At 38.4% G+C, this 18,956-nt stretch overlaps 1 protein-coding gene across 1 annotated transcript; it reads left to right on the top strand.

The window, feature by feature from the left end:
* The first annotated feature begins 197 nt into the window (after nt 1–197).
* On the top strand, nt 198–1,517 carry LOC149684746 (uncharacterized). The gene is made up of 2 exons (XM_089871109.1): nt 198–1,035; nt 1,095–1,517. Exons 1-2 carry the CDS (start codon nt 341–343, stop codon nt 1,369–1,371), a joined length of 972 nt encoding a protein of 323 aa, XP_089727235.1. The 5' UTR covers nt 198–340; the 3' UTR covers nt 1,372–1,517.
* Nucleotides 1,518–18,956: the final 17,439 nt, after the last annotated feature.

The following is an 18,956-nucleotide window of genomic DNA, read 5'->3' as shown; positions in this document are numbered from 1 at the left end:
CTTGCGGACTAGGTCCGTTTCACTCGTTTTCCGATACTTGCGACGTAGAAGGATATTATTATGGAGGATATAAATTTCACGGACTAAACCGTTTTCGCTTGGTATTGAATTTCTTTTATACTCTATCGCTATACGCCATGCTGAAATACACTAGACAGATATATATACGTGATCAAACGTCCGCGTCAAATCAGTTAGCACGCTATTATATGAAAAAGGCTTTTCACATAGCGCGTTTTTCTACAATGACCGAACAAATGTTTGCGTCGTCTCCTTTCGAGATTGCCGGATTTTTTCGTGAAAGCGATATTCTCTATTACTTAGTTACGTTAATATAATAATGGAGAAACCGGAATGGACCGACGAAGAGCGCGATTTTAGGGCGAAGAAGAAGAGGAAAATTCAATCCGAACCTCCGGTAGCAAAGAAGGTATTCAACCTTCTTTGGATACTGGACAGCCTGATACTCAAAGCGTCTCCCAACTCTCAAGATGAAGAATTCACGAAGATGAACTTGGCGGAAATGGAGAATCAACTACGGGACTTACCGAACCTATTTGTATTATCGAAGAACCAGGTCTCAATCGCAGCTGATATGACTACTTTGATGCTACGGGTGTATGAGGAAATAGCTGGGAAGAGTGGTTCTCAACCTGATCAGCCGATATCTTTGACTATATTGAGAGATTATGTTATCGCTCATTCAAGGGAATCATCTTTCACGAAATTGTATCCAAAATCAGTCGCCCGATGGCTAAAGAACTGGCTCTTCGAGTGGAAAAAGAAAAATTTGAAAACAGCATTGTCCTGCTTGCATTCCACCCTGAAAAGCACACAATCAGAGGATCAGTCGGATACACGTCTTTCGTCCATCAGTGCGCATCCCATCAGGTTAGATGTCGATGTACCGTTGTTGTCAATCTCGGCGCCCTCGGTCTCCAATTCCAGTGTAGATCCCATGGAAGAAATACTATGTGCCCGGCAGAGTAGTGCTCCGAAATCTACCTCTACTGGATCGTGTCGTATCTCACAAACGTAAGTAACAGAGAGTGACTATTATATGACCTTTAATAAGCTCCTTTCCGTTGCTCAAGTCTCCGAGGAAGATGTCATGTGCGCGAGATAGAGACTGCATGGAAAAAGTTCACTTTGGAAGTGCGACTACTGTCTACCGAAATGCACCTCGAGTATGCCAAAGGCCGGTGGTCTGAGATCCCGAAGCGATGTCTAACCATGCAGGTGGATGAAAACGACGATGAATTCAAGATGGCGATGTCAATGATGGACAGAATAGAGAAGGAGGTAGTGGGCAACTCGTCGCTAAAAGAAAAGAACTACTCCGCCGTTTACAAAAAAAGTACATCGGACTAGGATGTTCTCCCTTGGGCGACGCTCGTAGATGAGTGGCATATATGGACTCCGAATTTTGGTTCGAACGGTATAATGACGTGGGCAATAAGTACCGTATTGGGGGAAATGCGAGCCTGGTGTACCTAACGGTACCTCGAGTATTGTCGTTCCCCTTTACATCGGTAAATCTACCGAAAACAAGTTTTTCGATTTGAACCCGAATTTGGAGGTCGTTGAAAAATAATTATATCATGAATTGGGTGATGGTGCCCAGGTTGAATCCATTTTTACGGGAAATGCCCAACATTTAGATAGAAAGTTGTCAAAAAAGAATACGCTAATGATGATAGGACCCCGCGAAAGCGACAAGTCGTATTTGATCGACTGTATCTCAACGTTCTATATAAATGTCGGACATATGTTTAATCCTGGTCACCATAATAAATTCCCATTTAATCTATGTGTTGACAAAAGAGTATTGGTTTGGAATGAAGTTAATTATCCTCCGGAATTTGAAGAAACTTTAAAAAATAAAAATAGGTGAACATTTACCTCGAACTCCTTTATTTATAACAATAATAAAAGATCACATCTTTGATAATAGGATTATTATGTAATTTTTAATTCATGTTCTATATATATATATAAATATGATAAGTATCCAAAACCTTTAGTTAGAGAAAAATTAATGAAAAATTATAATGCGCGATACGGAGTGGATGATGGTTAAAATAAATACTTGAATTAAAATCATTGTTTCTATTTGTTTTCAAAAACTACGTGTTTGTGTGTTTGTTTTGCTACGGTTTACAGGTGTATAAATAATAAACGCGAGTAAAAAAGGGAAGACGATGAACAAATATGAAATTTAAAATGCAGAACGTGGTTTCTTATACTTCGCGAATGAGATTCTAGAACACTCCATCGGAAGTGTCTTATCATTCCAGACATCAATCAATAAAACAAAATGTACCAAGCAATGTAACAACCTTACCCATTCTCAGCTTACATCCAGGAAAACAAAAGGACCAATACGACTTACACTTTGTCAGAAGGTATAAGTGAAGCGAAATCTTATACCAACTCCTCCAGACAAAATATTTCACAAGACCGATTTCCGGGAAATTTCCATGCGTCACCCTCTCGATTCGTCATAAAACGAAACACTCGGAAATAAATAAACGAGAAAACCATATTTCTCAATCACTTCAATATATTACGCGTCTAATTATTCGAGAATACGTTGGATTAATTAACTCCATTCAAGTTCTTTCAATCTCGAAACTTCGATTTTATTCCGTAAGTATACTAGCACCAAATAGGTTCATTGTTTCAGTGAAATTGAGTATAAACAAAAATTGAATAGCGTCCTCTCCCAAAAAACAAATTCACGCTTAACCTTTTTTGATGTTGAAATGTCGTTGAACTCTTGAAAATAGATCCCGCGGTTGGCGCGATATTCCGTGGTAATTTGGTAACTTCCAAAATCTTAATATTTCTAAAGAAAGAGTTTTTTCTAGCATATGGTTTAAAATAAATCGCGTAGTTTTTCTAGAAAATTCTCCAAATTTTCTCCCTTATCTTATCTGCGAATAACAAGAGTCAAAACGGAGGCGAAAAATAATGTTTACGAGCTTTATCAGTTCGACGAGACTCTAATCTCTTATAAACAAGAGGAGCGAGACAAAATACACTCACACTCACAAAATAATACTAATAATAATTCAAACCAAAGGTCTAACCAATTTTTCTGAAATTACTGCGTCAGACCCTTTATATACTTGAAATCGTTCTAGAAGGTTCCTTATTATCTTACCTCGGAAAATGCCATTTAAAAATTGGTAAACCGGATCTAACCGGTATTTATTTATAACGGAATTTCCGGAAATGTCTTATCGACGGTCGAGTTAATCTTATCAGTTCGAGTTAATCTTATCAGTTCGAACAAGTGGAGCAAGACCATACAGTCACCGAGAATACGCATGCCCGCACAATCTATCGACATCAATCTAAGGAAGGGGGTGGGAGAGGGGGTCGAAGCCTGCATAGAAAAATACATTGTCCCAGAACCGGCCCTTCTCCCCTACTTCACACCTTTTCCATAATATTGTTGTTTATCTTCATTTACTTCCCAAATAGTATTACGCCTTTTCCAAGATATTGTTGTTTATCTTCATTTACTTCCCAAATAATATTACGCCTTTTCCAAGATATTGTTGTTTATCTTCATTTACTTCCCAAATAATATTACGCCTTTTCCAAGATATTGTTTATCTTTATTTACTTACCAAATAATATTATGCATTTTACAAAATATTGTATTTTGTTATCTTCACTTAAGTTCCGAAATAATTTTGCCCCTTTTCCAAAATTTTGATTAGGTTCAGGTTAGGTTAGGTTAAGGTTTGGTTTGGTTAGGTTCAGGTTTGGCCGTCATTTAAAGATTATATCTTCAGAAATCCTTCTAATAAACTCTGCCGATATGGACGACAAAAGCTATGAAAAAGTTGATTAAAATAGTTTCCGCAACTTAAATGTAATTAATTAACAGAAAACTGGGGCTACGGTCCATAACATTCAATTCTGGCCGTGTCTGGGTACATTTGTCAACAGAAAAATTTGACATGCTAATATCACACACATCCTGTGAACGCTGGCCAACATTTCCTATCACTGGTTCATTTTCAGCTTCAGAGCAAATCTCTTCTTCTAACAATACATCATCAGCTCAGATTTAGAGTCTAAATTTCGAAATACCAAGAGTATGGAGTAACTGATCTTACCAATAATATTTATTATGAACCAGTCTGGGTGAGTATGGTCAAACAGTGTTGATAACATAAAATATTATTCTAAATTGGTATTATCTTAAAACCATTCTACTTACCCGAGACGAAATGCGTTGAACATATTCTAGTATGTTCTCTTAAGAACTCAGGTCCAAGGCTCAACTTTTGTAACCAAAGGTTACGTCGCTTAGCGGATAATTTGAACGATGCTTCCCCTTGGTTTTTTAAAATGCCCGGTATTCGAAAGAAGCTCGTTTTCTGTTTCACTTGAGCAGCTTCTACATCTCTTCAAAGAACAAATTCTAACCGTTTTATTCTTAAAAACTGGGTACACAACACAACACGTTAAACCGACGAGCCTATATCTACCAAAATGGCGTCGGCACAAGACGAAGGGGAATCGGAACTGGTTCAGTGTTAACGCAGTTTGTTAAACCGAAGTGAAATGACTCAGTTAGTGTTGATACTTGATAGTGACTCTGTATTTATGACATCTCATATTGCCCTCTATTGAATCTCTCAACAACTAACGTTAAATTTATTACTTAAATTATATAATTTTTTCAATAATAATAATCATATTAGCTAATAATAATTATTTATCTTTAAATGAGTATGTTTCATAGATTTAAATTATATTGCTAAATTAAAAAATTGGGGCGCGCAACGCCCCGCCGCCTTAAAGCCAGACAGCTCTCTCTCTCGTCTCCCGCTACAGCCACGCAGAAAATGTCGGGCGTCGGGGAGGGGGGTCAGATCCTGCTACCTCTCTCTTCTCTAGTCTCTAACTTAACTCGCTCTTTATTATAAGCGAGCGTAGCTACGTGGTAGCGCGCGCGGGCGTCTTCACTGACGTCTCGTATGGATTGGGACATCGCAGGTTCGCCTCCCGGCACCGACAGAAAAATAATTTCAATTGAAATAAAATACGTTATGCCACCTATGAGGTGTAACGTGAACTACGGGTGAATTTCGAGTTAAAAATTCGCGGGAAATTTAAAATTCGAAATGTTCATTTGCGACAAAATTCATCAGGTCACAACATTTCCAGCCAGCCGACCAGCAAACAGTCGGAACAATAGTTTTCCAGCTCTAAAGAGCGGTAAAACTAAAAACCAGTCAATTATCAGATTTATGAACACTGAACGTTTTACCGAGTTCAGACAATAGTACTTCAAATTTGGTTTATGTTTCGACACATGTCAAAGGCGTCCACACCATCACAGGCCTTAAGAGTGTTTCTCCTCTCAACCACCACCGCTAATTAAAGTCCTTAGCTTTGATTGGGATTGACCAGTGACCAATGAGCGAGGTTACGGACGTAGGAGCAGAATCGTTTTTCAACAGAATACGGACACACAAGCCATTGGGTTCAGGGGCTGAATTGTTTTCTGCATTGGTTTTAGTTTGATCTTCAAAAATACAGAGTTCACTTTTCAGCAAACCCTGCACTCGCCTTGATTTCCTCTTTGTAAAGAATCACGTCTTTCACGCTTGGGTTTAGTACCATTGCCTTCAACAACAGTTGGTTGTTCCTATAACCTAAAAATCTAAATTTTAAATTTCTTAGAAAAACATTTCAGAAGCTTCGAAGCTCGTGTGAGTTTAAGCACATTTTGGGTAATACAGTGAAAAGCACGAAACACCATTGAAATGGTTGGATATTGGTCCCCTGAAAGCTCTTTGGTGGCTACTTCAAAAGGTTCTAAAATGTCCATCAGCGTTCTTAGGCTTTTCCATTCACCAGACGCAATAATTTCAACATTTTCTAGAGATTGCTGGTTATGAAACCCCGTATCTCCCACATTCATTCTAGCACGTAGTAGAGTTCCACCTGCTTGCAATTTCTTGTATTAAATGTTTTGCAACTGCACCCTTTTCTTCTTGAGCTTTATTAAGTAGGATACTTGAAGGACCACTGTGCTTGAAATTACCCACAGTACCTCTGCATTTGTTCAAGATATCGGTACGTTTTCTGTCATCTACTTGAAGGTTTTTGGAGCAATCATTAATGGCAAGACGAAACGTGTGGCAGAAAGACTTCATTTGTACCCAAGATGGTTCATCTTTCATTCCTGGTTGGTACTGCACTTTGTTCGCCACGTGGCTTGGCCTCCTGGTATAAGAGGTATCAATCCTCCAAGTCTTAAAGTTATGTATAGGGTATATAAAATAAGCAAATATAAGTGCCGTTTACCAGGCATTTTTTTAAATTGAAAATAAATTCGTGTTTAGCACCATAAAATTAGTCAGAAGCAATGCAATTAAAAAATCAAAACTTATCGAACCTATGTCAACTTGTCAAGTAGCCCGTAAAACCATGCTTAAACTTCACTTACTCCCAATATTATCCGAGAAAACGTACCATCAATCAAACGACCATAATTTTTCCCAGATGGATTTTTGGATGAGATTATTTCACCCTCAACACAATCTTGGGTTTCATCCCCTTTACCCATTTAATTAATACAGGTGAAATTAATGGTTCGAATTTTGATCTAATTAACATATCAAAATACTGTTTATCTCTTGAATCGTAATTCACTCTATCTTCGTACTGAATTGTATGAACAACGACAGCCGAAAATCGAACACGCTTCATTGACCTGTCAATCAACGCCCGCTTGTAGCTGCGAGAGCGGGGTGCGTCAATCAAAGAAGCTTAACCTAAAGGTTTCCTTTACACAGACCTCCATCTTAAATATTTTCTCATTCACCATCTTACCCCTTGCTCCTCGCTCCTCCCTGCCTTCCACTGTATGTTTTGGTATCGGCACGAATACCCTACTATTAGGGTTGCTACCCGATTAATCGCGAATAGTTAAGCCTAGTGTTCGCGAGAATTAGGGTTAAATATTGGCGAATACCAGGCTTAACTATTCGCGATTAACCGGTTAGCAAAAATATTCGGTATTCGATTTGCAATAAACTATTAGATTCGGATTTTGATAACGAAAATCTTTTGGTACTCCGTAACCGGTTCGATACCCAAAAGTGGTATTCGCACACTCCTACTAGATATGACCTAAACATACGGTGTTTAAAACTCAAACACTATTCCTTCTTAAACATGAGCATTTTAAAACATGATAAAAAATATTTTGCATTTTCGTATTAAGGCAAAAGGGTTATTTTCTTAACTTTTTTCTGTGTGCACTGAAGAGAGCCCTTAGTAGTTTTAAGTCAATATCTATTTCAGCTTAACCGTTGCAAAACTAAGCTAAAATAATTTTTCAATAAATAGTAGTTCTGAATTGAACATGAAGCATTTTATAATGTGGATGTTTAGCAGTTCAAGAGCGAGGCTTGGCATATATTTACATATTATTGCCTTTGTTAAGATATAAATTTCAGTTAAATAAAAAAATTCGTTTCAGTTTTAAATATATATCTTATATATCTGTTAAAAGTCTGAAACTTTACAAACAAATTAAAAGTTACGATATCGCTGAATTTGATTAAATTTAATGTTCCATTATAAAAACGAAAGCAGGTTAATTCCACATGATGTTCCCTGAAATATATTGATCATCGACGAGTTTAAACACTTAATTTCTTGTAGGCCCTGTCAGAACTATCGTGGCCAAACTAACCAGAGCTTGTATGTTCCGGATAAACAAATATATAATGTGCCAAAAAGTCTGATGAATCCACAGTGATACATAAAATGTTGCAAAATTCGATAATAAAAATAGTAATAATTTTACAAAAAGTTTATTTGTATTTACAAGAAGCGTGCAACGCCAAGAAAGGTTTCATTTGTACATCAATATTAATATTGAAGATATAAAGATGATGTTAATAAAACATTCGGCGTATTTAATGTGTATAATTTTTAAATTCGAATATTCAGAATATTTTCTTAACTTTTGCTCATTTGAAATACCACACGAGAGTTTTCCAGTTTTATTATAAAAATTTGCGTTATATGTTTTTTGGAAATGCATATTGAAACATTTCATAGTAGAGATTCTTAACTCAATGCTTAACAATAAGACTAGCGTTTCGTTCAGTGCCAAATCCAGAAAATTAATTTATTCCCATATCAAATTAGGATATAATTTAATTTAATAAATATTAAATTCACTGGTAGTTGCATTACGGTGAACCTTAATAAAAGGTTTTTTATAACGAACATGAACAACAAACAATAAAATTATATTTAAATATAAATAAATATAAATATAAACAGGATATAATCATAAGGAAATATTCTCTAGCATTGGATCAATCAGTGTCCAAATGAGGTTCTATTGATTGAAATTAAAATAAATTTTGGAAAAATATCTCGAAGAAAGTTAAGGCCAAAGATATTGACATCAACAAAAAGAGCATGTAGAACGGAACGACGATGCTACTGATGTCAATATTAGTCGATTCCTCCATGAGTTTCTTCCAGGTGACAAAGTACATGGGATAACGGGATTCAAAGTCCAGATAGTTGAAAGTTTTACTTTACGAAAACATTACGAAAATAACCGGATAGACTATATCAATTTCGATCCAATTAATACGGGTAAAAGTTTGAAAGTACATTATCTAATATAATAACGTTATCGTTGACTTTTATTCTTTATACCAATAATATAAATAGGTAATTATTTTTTCTTGTATGTAGGTGTAATCTAATAAATTTCACACTTATAAAGTTCTAAAAATTGTTTCACTAATAAAAGCTGCGCTATCGCTGAGTTTTTAAGGTTAAAATTCTTTGGAAAAATTATTGAATCTATAGTATTTTGATTCGTATTTCGCGCAAATAATATGTGATGTGTTTTATTCTTAAAATATTTAATAAAATGTGCTTCATACTCTCAGGAGGTATCTGGGTGCACGGCAGTGTAGTGACGTCAGTATAGATAAGATAAGATAAGCGATTAGATAAGGGCATAAAAATAAACCTGGTTATCAATGTAGTAGGCAGTAGTCCGCGGGTTTGAATAAAGAATGGTTATAACTTTATTCTGAGTGTTTATTGATAAAGTAACAACACTACATTTTGGCGACGGAAACGAGCTTTTCGCGTATACAGTCGGTGGTTTTCAATATAACCGGGGACTTTCATCGCGTACGGACGAGATTTCGCGTATACAGTCGGTGGTTTTAAATAGCCGGGGACTTCAATCGCGGACGGACGAATCTCGCTTTAAACAGTTCAAGTGACGCGCAACCAGTTGGTGGCTCTTCTGATAGCCGGGGACTTTAACCGCGTACGGACGAACTGAAATATGGCGACGGCAAATATACCAGCACTGACAGCTTTCACCCCGCATGACGATTCATCCTCAGTAGCTTCACGCTGGGAAAAATGGATCGAGCGTTTCGACATATTCCTACTTGCCATGAATATCTCACAAGACGCACGGAAACGTGCCATGCTTCTTCATACGGTTGGTGAGGAAGTATACGACATCTTCACTACTCTCCCTGACGTAGGAACAACATATGATCAAGCTAAAACAGCACTGCAGACTCACTTCGCTCCCCAGCGAAATATTGAATACGAGGTATTTCAGTTTAAACGAGCCAAGCAAGAGGACAACGAAACAATAGACGAATTCCACACCCGTCTTCGGAAGCTGTCAGTACACTGCGATTTTCATAGCGCAAATAGAGAAATCAAGTCCCAGTTCATACTTGGAGTCAAATCGAAACGTCTAAGGAGAGCAGCGCTGAGAGATCCACAACTAACAATGGACGACATTCTGAAACAAGGACGGTTAGATGAAGCTACGGATCGGCAAGCAGCGGACATGGAAAAACCGGAAACAGTGAAGGTCGAGAAGTTCAGTGACCGGGTTGATTCGGTGCGAACGTACAGATCAGGAAAGTCGGCACAAAAATTCGAAACTGAGCCAAGACATACTTCATCGCAGCGTGATACACTTTGTTTTAACTGTGGATACGAATGGCCACATGGGGAAAAAGGTTGTCCAGCGAAGGGAAAGATCTGTTCCGCCTGCAAGAGAAGGAATCACTTCGCAAGGTGCTGCAAAGTCAAACGGAAAGTTGTTACAAGAAAAACCCAAAGGGTTCGGGTACTGGAAAAGGCGGACTCTGATGAAGTAAGCTCGGAGGAAGAAGTATCACAGGAACAGTACGTCAACACAGTCAAAAGCTCAAAAGGAGGATCCCCGCAAATCACCCTCTCTGTCAATGGTAAAGAGCTAAACATGATGATCGACTCGGGAGCGACGGTCAACGTCATGGGAGAAGAGACGTATAGAGTCCTCAAGTTGCCACCATTGAAGACAACTACAATTAAGCTCCGGGCGTATGGTTCCAAGGGATTCTTACCAGTAATAGGACGCTGTGAAGTGGTCTTTAAGACCCCGCGAAGTAGAGAAACCGCTTACATATATGTGGTTCGATGCAAAACGATACCGGTTCTGGGATTTAGAACCGCAGAAGATCTGGGCCTAATCAAAATAATGACGGAAGGGAAGACGTCAAACACTCTGGAAATACGGTCAGTCACGACGACCATAGACTGGAAAGAAAAGTTCCCCGACCTGTTCAGAGGAGTAGGAAAGCTGAAAGGATACAGAGCACACATACATGTCGATCAATCTGTTCCGGGGAAGGTCCAGCCGCACCGTCGAATACCGTTTGCCATGCGGGAAATAGTAAAGGAGGAACTAGAGAGACTGGAGGCCGAAGATATCATAGAAAGGGTCACGGGACCTACGCCTTGGGTCTCTCCCATTGTATTGATACCCAAAAGAGACAAGAATCCGGAAGACAATGTTGGAACAGAGGGATCCAGAGAGAGAAGGCAGACATATCGGATATGCGTCGACATGAGACTTCCCAATAAGGCAGTCATGAGAGAACGCCACCCAACTCCTACGGCTGAGGATATTCTGGCCCTGGCAAACGGGGCAAAGCTGTTTTCGAAAATCGATTTAAAAATGGGGTACCACCAGATCGAACTGGATGAAGAGTCTAGGGCCATCACGACATTTTCAACACATTTGGGTTTGAGAAGGTATAAACGCTTAATATTTGGGATCACTTCAGCCGCGGAGCAATTTCAAGAAATAATTGCACGAGTAATAGCGGGAATCCCGGGAACGATAAACGCAAGTGATGATATCCTGGTTTGTGGACAAACGGATCAAGAGCACGACCAAAACCTAGAGGCGGTTCTTCAGAAATTGCAGGAGTCGGGGTTGACTCTGAATGAAGGTAAATGCCAATTTGGAAAACGATCATTGGTATTCTTCGGTTTCACTCTCTCGGACAAAGGAGTCTCAGTTGATCCAGCCAAGATCACGGCTTTCACATCTCTCGAATCTCCAACCACCATCGAAGAGGTGCGAAGTCTATTAGGAATGATACAATATAGTGGAAGGTTCATTCCAGACCTGGCTACAATCACATACCCTATACGGCAGCTATTGAGAACGGAGGCCCCCATCAAATGGACTGCACAACAGCAGCAAGCCTTTGAGACACTCAAAGAAAGACTGAGTGCGGATATTAAGTTGGCCTACTTCAACCCGTCTTACAAAACCAATATTGTGGTTGATGCAAGTCCGGTGGGGCTAGGAGCGATCCTAAGTCAAGAGGACCCAGTCTCGAAGCAAGTTAGAGTGGTGGCATATGCAAGCAAGTCGCTTACCGGAGTCCAGAGGAGATATTCGGAAGTGGAACGCGAGCTACTAGCGGTACAATGGGCGGTAGAACATTATCATTTGTTCGTATATGGCCTCAAGTTCACAGTATATACTGATCATCAACCTCTGGTCCATATTTTGGGAAAGCCGCACCTACGAACGTCGGCACGAATAGAACGGCTGTGCCTTAAGGTTCAGCAATATACCTTTGATACCGTGTACCGGCCGGGGAAGGACAATCCCACTGATTACTTGTCACGTCACCCGATGCCTAGTAATGACCTGGAAGAAGACGATCTAGAAGAATACATTATTGGCATAGTAGAAACCGCCATGCCGGAGGCTATTAGTAAGGCGATGGTAGTGGAGGAAACTGCCAAAGATCCAGTCATGCAGAAACTTATACAGGAGCTTCTCAAACCAGGGAGGAGTGAGCTCGGCTTTGCTGACAAGGGGCTGGAGCTTTTCAAGAAGATACGCAGGGAGCTATCACTGCATGAAAACGGAATCGTTCTTAGAGGAACCCGAATTGTCATGCCAGAATCTTTGAGAGATCAGTGCGTCGAATTGGCCCACGTTGGACATCAAGGAATAGTAAAAACAAAGATGCTGTTACGGGAGAAAGTCTGGTTTCCGGGAATAGACAACTTGGTAGAAGCAAAAATCCGACGATGTCTTGCCTGTCAAGCCGTGGTTCGAGAGGTGAAAACAGAGCCGCTGTCTATGACGGAGCTACCTGAAGAAATATGGTCACACTTGGTTATGGATTTCGCTGGCCCATTCCCGGATGGATGCCATCTGATGGTGATAATCGACGAGCATTCCCGCTACCCTATAGTTCAGATTGTGACGTCACTCTCGTCCTCGAACATTCTGGACAAGTTAGAACGGGTGTTCGCCATGTTTGGATTTCCGAAGCAAATAAAGACAGATAACGGACCACCATTTAATTCCAACACCTTTACCAAGAAATTAGGGCAGCTGGGTTGCTACCATAAGAAGGTCACGAAACTCTGGCCGCAGGCGAACGGTGAAGTGGAACGCTTCATGAGGACTCTTAATAAATTTATACAAGCAACCCATGTCGAAAAGCGGCCATGGAAAGGAGAGTTGAGCAATTTCCTAGTCAACTACCGTACGACGCCTCACTCGACAACGGGGAAATCTCCAGCGGAGGTTTTGTTTGGACGTAAGATTCGGTCTTGGTTTCCCGAGGTCGGAAAGACGAAGTCTGATGATGAAGTCCGGCAAAAGGATAGAAGAAAGAAGGCCTCCATGAAGGGTTACGCGGACGAGAAGCGTCGTTCGTCCCATTACACATTCCAAGTTGGCGACAAGGTCCTGGTCCGACAAGAAAAACGAAACAAGCTGACGGCCTTCTACGATCCCGACCCGTATCAGATCATCGAAGTAAAAGGGTCCCAAATCACGGCGGCACGCAGAGGGAAGCTTCTGGAAAGGAACTCGTCGTTTTTCAAGGCAGTCCCTGAGGTTGCAGTGAGTCAGAGGTCTCGCTCGGAAATTGGTAGCGAGGCCGGGGACATATCGGAACTTCCAGCCTGGCATCGAACTTCGGAAGTTACTACGCCGGCAGTTAGACGCTATCCTGAAAGAGAACGTCGCGGAGTCCCTCCCAGCAGATATGGGGCCGTGCCGTTCTGAGACTACTGGACATTAACATTTTATAACTTGTATATTTGTATTTAGTTTTGTATATTTGTATTTAGTTTGTTTTAATAAGAATAGTTGCATTAACGGTAATACCCAAAGTTTGTTAATTAATAATTTTAGTTTTAGTCTACTGTTGTAATTTAGTTTCCTGTTCAAAAAAAAAGAAAGATGTGATGTGATGTAGTGACGTCAGTATAGATAAGATAAGATAAGCGATTAGATAAGGGCATAAAAATAAACCTGGTTATCAATGTAGTAGGCAGTAGTCCACGGGTTTGAATAAAGAATGGTTATAACTTTATTCTGAGTGTTTATTGATAAAGTAACAACACTACAGGCAGTGCACCCGCCAAGTTGTCGTGCACTACCAGCAATCCTTTACCCGAAACATTTCAGCCTCATTTTCACCCCCTTGTAACTCGGTACTGGGGAATAGTACACCACTAATATTTGCACCTCAAGGGCACAGTGTTAATCCTAGGAAGTTCTCCAACTTTCAGCTTTTTAACTCATTTGGTTTCTGTGAAAATCCCATGTGAAAATGACACATTATGAGACTGACTGACTGACTGACACATCATCAAAACCTCTAGGGCATTTCCGGTGGTGCTAGAATGATGAAATTTGGCATACTTGTACCACTAAGCATACAAGCAAAGGAGAAAGTCCCAAAAGCGGGAGTTTTCCCCTTTTAGCCCCTGAAATGGGGGTTTAGAACTGGAGTCATCATCTAAACCTCTAGGGCACTTCCGGTGTTGGGGAAATGATAAAATTTGGCATACAAGCAGGACTTAGAATACAAAGAAAGGAAAAAGTCCCAAATGCGGGAATTTTCTCCTGTTAGCCCCTGAAATGGGAGTTTTATAATTTAGATCCCCTCGTAATAGGACATTATAATTTAATTTTTTCGTCTTTTAATATTAATATTTTTCACTAAAATGATTCTTTCGTATTGTAAAATTTATGTTTTTTACAATGTTTTAGTAAATGAATTTTTTACTCATTTCCTTTTCATTTCGTCTGAAATGGTTCTAAGCGTGTTTTGATTCATTTAGTTTTTCTTAAATCTATTCTGTTGAAGAACAAATAAAAATCTAAAAGTACAAATGTTTATTTCACTTCATAATCCTACTTCTATAAATCTACAAGAACATGCACGTACAAAAAGGAGTGAAATCCCAACAAAAACATCTCTGTAAAAATATGCCAAGTTGTTTGGCCGTAAAAAGAAGTGAGATCTAAAATACGGCCAAGTTATTATCTCCAGGTGAACCAACATTTTATTCGACTTAAAACTTCTCAAGAATGTTTTTCTGACTTGGCCATTAGCATTCCAAACTTGCATCCTTCTTCTTTGCGCCCGTGAAGGTGAAGAACGGAAGTTACAAGTTTAACCACGAAGGCTATTCAAGAATATTTAACCAATTTGATTTAATATTTTAATTCCGATCCATATCTGGAATTAAACGAATCTTTGAAATTCTAATGGCCAAGTCAGAAAAACATTCTTGAGAAATTTTAAGTCGAATAAAATGTTGGTTCACCTGAAGATAATAACTTGGCCGTATTTTAGATCTCACTTCTTTTTGGTTCACCTGGAGATAATAACTTGGCCGTAATTTAGATATCACTTCATTTTACGGCCAAACAACTTGGCATATTTTTACAGAGATGTTTTTGTTGGGATAATGCTTTAAAATGAACGTGATTATCACGTGCTTCTTGTTCCCTAAACGGTATTCCCTGCTATTCGTCTTAAAATTAGTTTTCATTAAGAAAGGTAGGAATCAACGTAAAAATAATGCTGACCTGGTTTGTCCGAATTCATCGAGTTCTGGAAAGCTAGTGATCCAAGAAGTATTGTAAATTACGCTCAAATTATCAAAGCAGACTTGTTCTTTAGAAAAATAAAATCCCCCTTGGTCAGCAAAAAACGCTTTATTAGAGGGATCAGAGTTCAGAACTTCTCCGAATAGCCACATTAGATAGGTTGCGCTTATAATGAAGGCTTTCTCCCCTGAAATAACTGGAATATAGCCTTCGAAATCCAGAAGGTCCATCAGAGTAATGAAATTTTCGCCAGTCAACCCTTCGAACCATTTCTTTACAACCTGGTCTTCGTTAGCCTAGAAGCGAGAAACAATGAATAATCAACCAAAACAATGCATTACTGGATATGAGAATAGAGCACTATAATGAAAATGTAAAAAAGATAGTTGCACTTGTGCTCTAACGTTGTTGGGATACAGAAAATAACGGTTTCATGCCGCCAAAGTGGTACAAAAGAGAGAGGGAAGTGTTGATACCAAAACTCTAAGAGCAGCGAAAGCCCCGCCTCCTTCAATAGTTAAAGGAGGCACTCCCGATTCAATTAGGTCCGATAGGGTATCGATGTAATTGTAACTCTCGATCGTGAACTCCGTACACAAGTAGCAACCGAAGAAAAACAGAATGAAAGTCAGTCCGATGATCCACGACGAAGCAAGCAAACGAGGTGTCATTTGGAGCAAAACGACAGGAAGTGCTAGACAGTTAGCCGAATATTAAATACTCTCCTACTAAGGTTTATTTGTAGCAAAAGTAACAATTACCTTCATTAGACATTAAGGCCGAGTAATGCCAGATATTTTCCACCGTATCGTGTGCCATACTTTTGAAAGACAAGAATTTGTATCGGTTCATCGCCAAGAAATAAAATACAAGCAAAACTGACATCATAAGAATGCTCAACCCGGTTAATGCCACCACCTAGAAAAACTCTGATGAGAATTGTACGCGTTTAAGCTCACTTAAGAAGAGTAAAATTCACTATATTATCCAAAGCTAGCAAAGATAAGGAAGTAGAAACGACTTTTTTGGGACCAGTGGTCACGATTATCGTCTTCACAGTTTCGAATGGCGAGGATGGGCTGTAATTAGGCACCAGGTCGGAGAAGTAAGAAAGTGGTACCGGAAACATAACGCAATGTTTATCCTAAATAAACTCAAAATGTGGTAGTGCAGTTTATAATTATCGTAAAACCCTTCTAGCCGAAAATGTTTCACTTACATAGAATTTTTCTGGATTCTCCAAACCTTGTAACAAATCGAAATACCCAATTTTGTGTTCGTTGAAAAGCGTTCTGAAAGTGGCGTACAATTTAAAATTCGACAATATATATTTTTTCGGAATGTACCTTATGTTGAACGCTCTTCGTAAGTAATCAGCCGTGTCTTCGTATCTCGACCCTTGATTAGACATTGTCCATGTTTGCTTCGGAACACATTTAAATATGAAAACTACGTTTTAAAATGATTTTTAAACTTTAACTTTAGTACCTCGATTGTGCCGTAATTTGCCGGGAACTCTTGCGTGTATCTATTGAGTTGAAATTCACTTTAAATTTTATTCTAATGCTGCTTATTATCAATTATATACCTGTATTTATAAAAACGATATTTTCCCAGAAATTCCATTTCATTTGTTCCCATTTTGTTCGTCCGCAAAATCTAGAGTGTAATATATGAAACCGTCCAATAACTGAATATTTTGATTCTGTTATCCGTTTAAATATGAATTTATACCCCTCCTTGGAATGGGCGCAAAGCCACATTAATAAAAACTGTCTTTGTTGACAACGACGAAAAAGAGTAAAAGACGAATGTAGAAAATTTATGGCCGGAAGTAGCAGATATTCAAATTTTCACTTTTGAAGACATGATTATTAATATCAATTATTTTAAAAAAAATTGTATCTATCTTTTATTGGTAATCTAGTTTAATATTCTCCTATTGGTAGGAGTTTAATTATCTTTAATTGGTGATCAATTTTAATTATCTTTATTTGGCGATCAGTTTTAATGATCTTTATTTGGGGATCAATTTTAATTATCTTTAATTGGTAATAAATTTTAATTATCTTTAATTGGTAATAAATTTTAATTATCTTCATCTGTTAATCAAGTATAAATATCTTTAAAGGCTAATCTAGATTAATTATACTTTATTCTTAATCCAGTTTAATTAGCTTTAATCTGTACTTCGCAACTAAATTAGTTGGACACACATAAGTTAAAATGTCCTTTAAGCAAGATAATTGCTCAAACTTTTGATTATATCAGCGGTAAAACGACGAGAGTCCAAGAGTGGCTTTCTACACTACTTAACCCATGCTAAAACGTCTTAAGATCCACAGTTTGAGGGTAAACCACGTAAGTCAGAGCATGCAATTAAAACTATGATAAACAATAATTAGACTTGATTTTTCTTAATTATAAAAAATAGGCGCCAGTTTTTAATAAGGGGCTTTCAGCTAAGACCGTTTCAAATCAATCTAACGTATAGTTATTTTTGTAAGGGTATAAACAAAATATGAAAGTTTGGAAAGTTTCCTATGCTATTTCTATGGACATTTTCCAGTTTTTGGTTAAAATCTGTGATTAATTTTATGAAAATGAAACCCACCCTTAGCAACATTAATTTTTTATATAGAGGACCCTACACACTCAATAATTCGCGCGAAGAACGGGAGGCCCCGTTGGTTAATAAAAAGTATATGAAACAAGACGGCCCAAGGGCTTGTAATAGTAGCCATATCGTACGAGTGAATAGCCCCTCTATACCCTACCCTAATGAGTGGATAACCCCTCTATACCTTACCCTAATGAGTGAATAGCGCTATCTTTTTCAATGCTTAAATGATTTACCTTGCATAAAGTCAGAATGAATTGCCCTCGATTCCCTACTCTAAACAGTCGGGGAAAATCGTTATCTATTTAATTAGCACACACATAAAAAGAAAATGAATATAAAAACCCCAAACATACAAATTCATAAGTATCCGACCCCACAGATAAAAATTCAAAAGTATCCGACCCCACAGATTAAGAGGTACCCCACCCCACATCACCCCGACATTTTAGAGATAAAAATAAATGATAAAATACTCGGGGTTTCTATCAAGTCTCTATGGTTGAGTGGTAGAATGTTTGTCTACTACGCCAGCGACCCGGGTTCGATTCCCGGGTCTGACCTGAAAATTTTTTTATTAAAATTAAATCTCTAACCCAGCCCAGTAACCCCTATGGGTGGGTTGTGGTAATATAAAGTTCCTTTTAAGCTAAAATCTGACGATAACGAAGCGACAACCCCGGCCACTACTACTACTACTACTACTACTACGACGGCTCGGGTCAAACTAAGAGCCTATCGTATACTACGATATGGCTAAAAACGTTATCCAGACAAACATTTATAGACAGTTAAAATACTATGCCACATTATTTTTTTAAGAAATTAAACACCATTTACGGTTAATTTTGGATAAAATTTCCGTAGTTAACTGAAAATATATTGAATAAGTCTTTTTATTGCTCATGTTTTTCAAACCATTGAAAAATATTTTGCATTCGAATAACTCAAAGTCTGTGTTTTTGAAGTTTTATATGTAGTGTTTGGTCATTTAAATTTTACCCGGTTTATGGACTCAACGTCAACATTTATATTGTGTCCAAAAAATATATTCAATATAATTGAATAAATCATGTA

The sequence above is a fragment of the Phalangium opilio genome, unplaced genomic scaffold (genome assembly GCF_054372755.1).
Source record: "Phalangium opilio isolate 3A_F unplaced genomic scaffold, DU_Popi_V2 ptg000032l_1, whole genome shotgun sequence".
Taxonomy (NCBI): domain Eukaryota; kingdom Metazoa; phylum Arthropoda; class Arachnida; order Opiliones; family Phalangiidae; genus Phalangium; species Phalangium opilio.
The sequence above is the reverse complement of the archived record's forward strand: the minus strand, read 5'-3'. Positions and strand labels throughout refer to the sequence as shown.

Excerpts from the sequence above, each read along its gene's own strand:
- LOC149684746 (XM_089871109.1), top strand. The coding sequence starts at position 341 with ATGGAGAAACCGGAATGGACCGACGAAGAGCGCGATTTTAGGGCGAAG. Across the intron at positions 1,036-1,094 it reads TCGTGTCGTATCTCACAAAC|TCTCCGAGGAAGATGTCATG; the intron begins GTAAGTAACAGA and ends CCGTTGCTCAAG.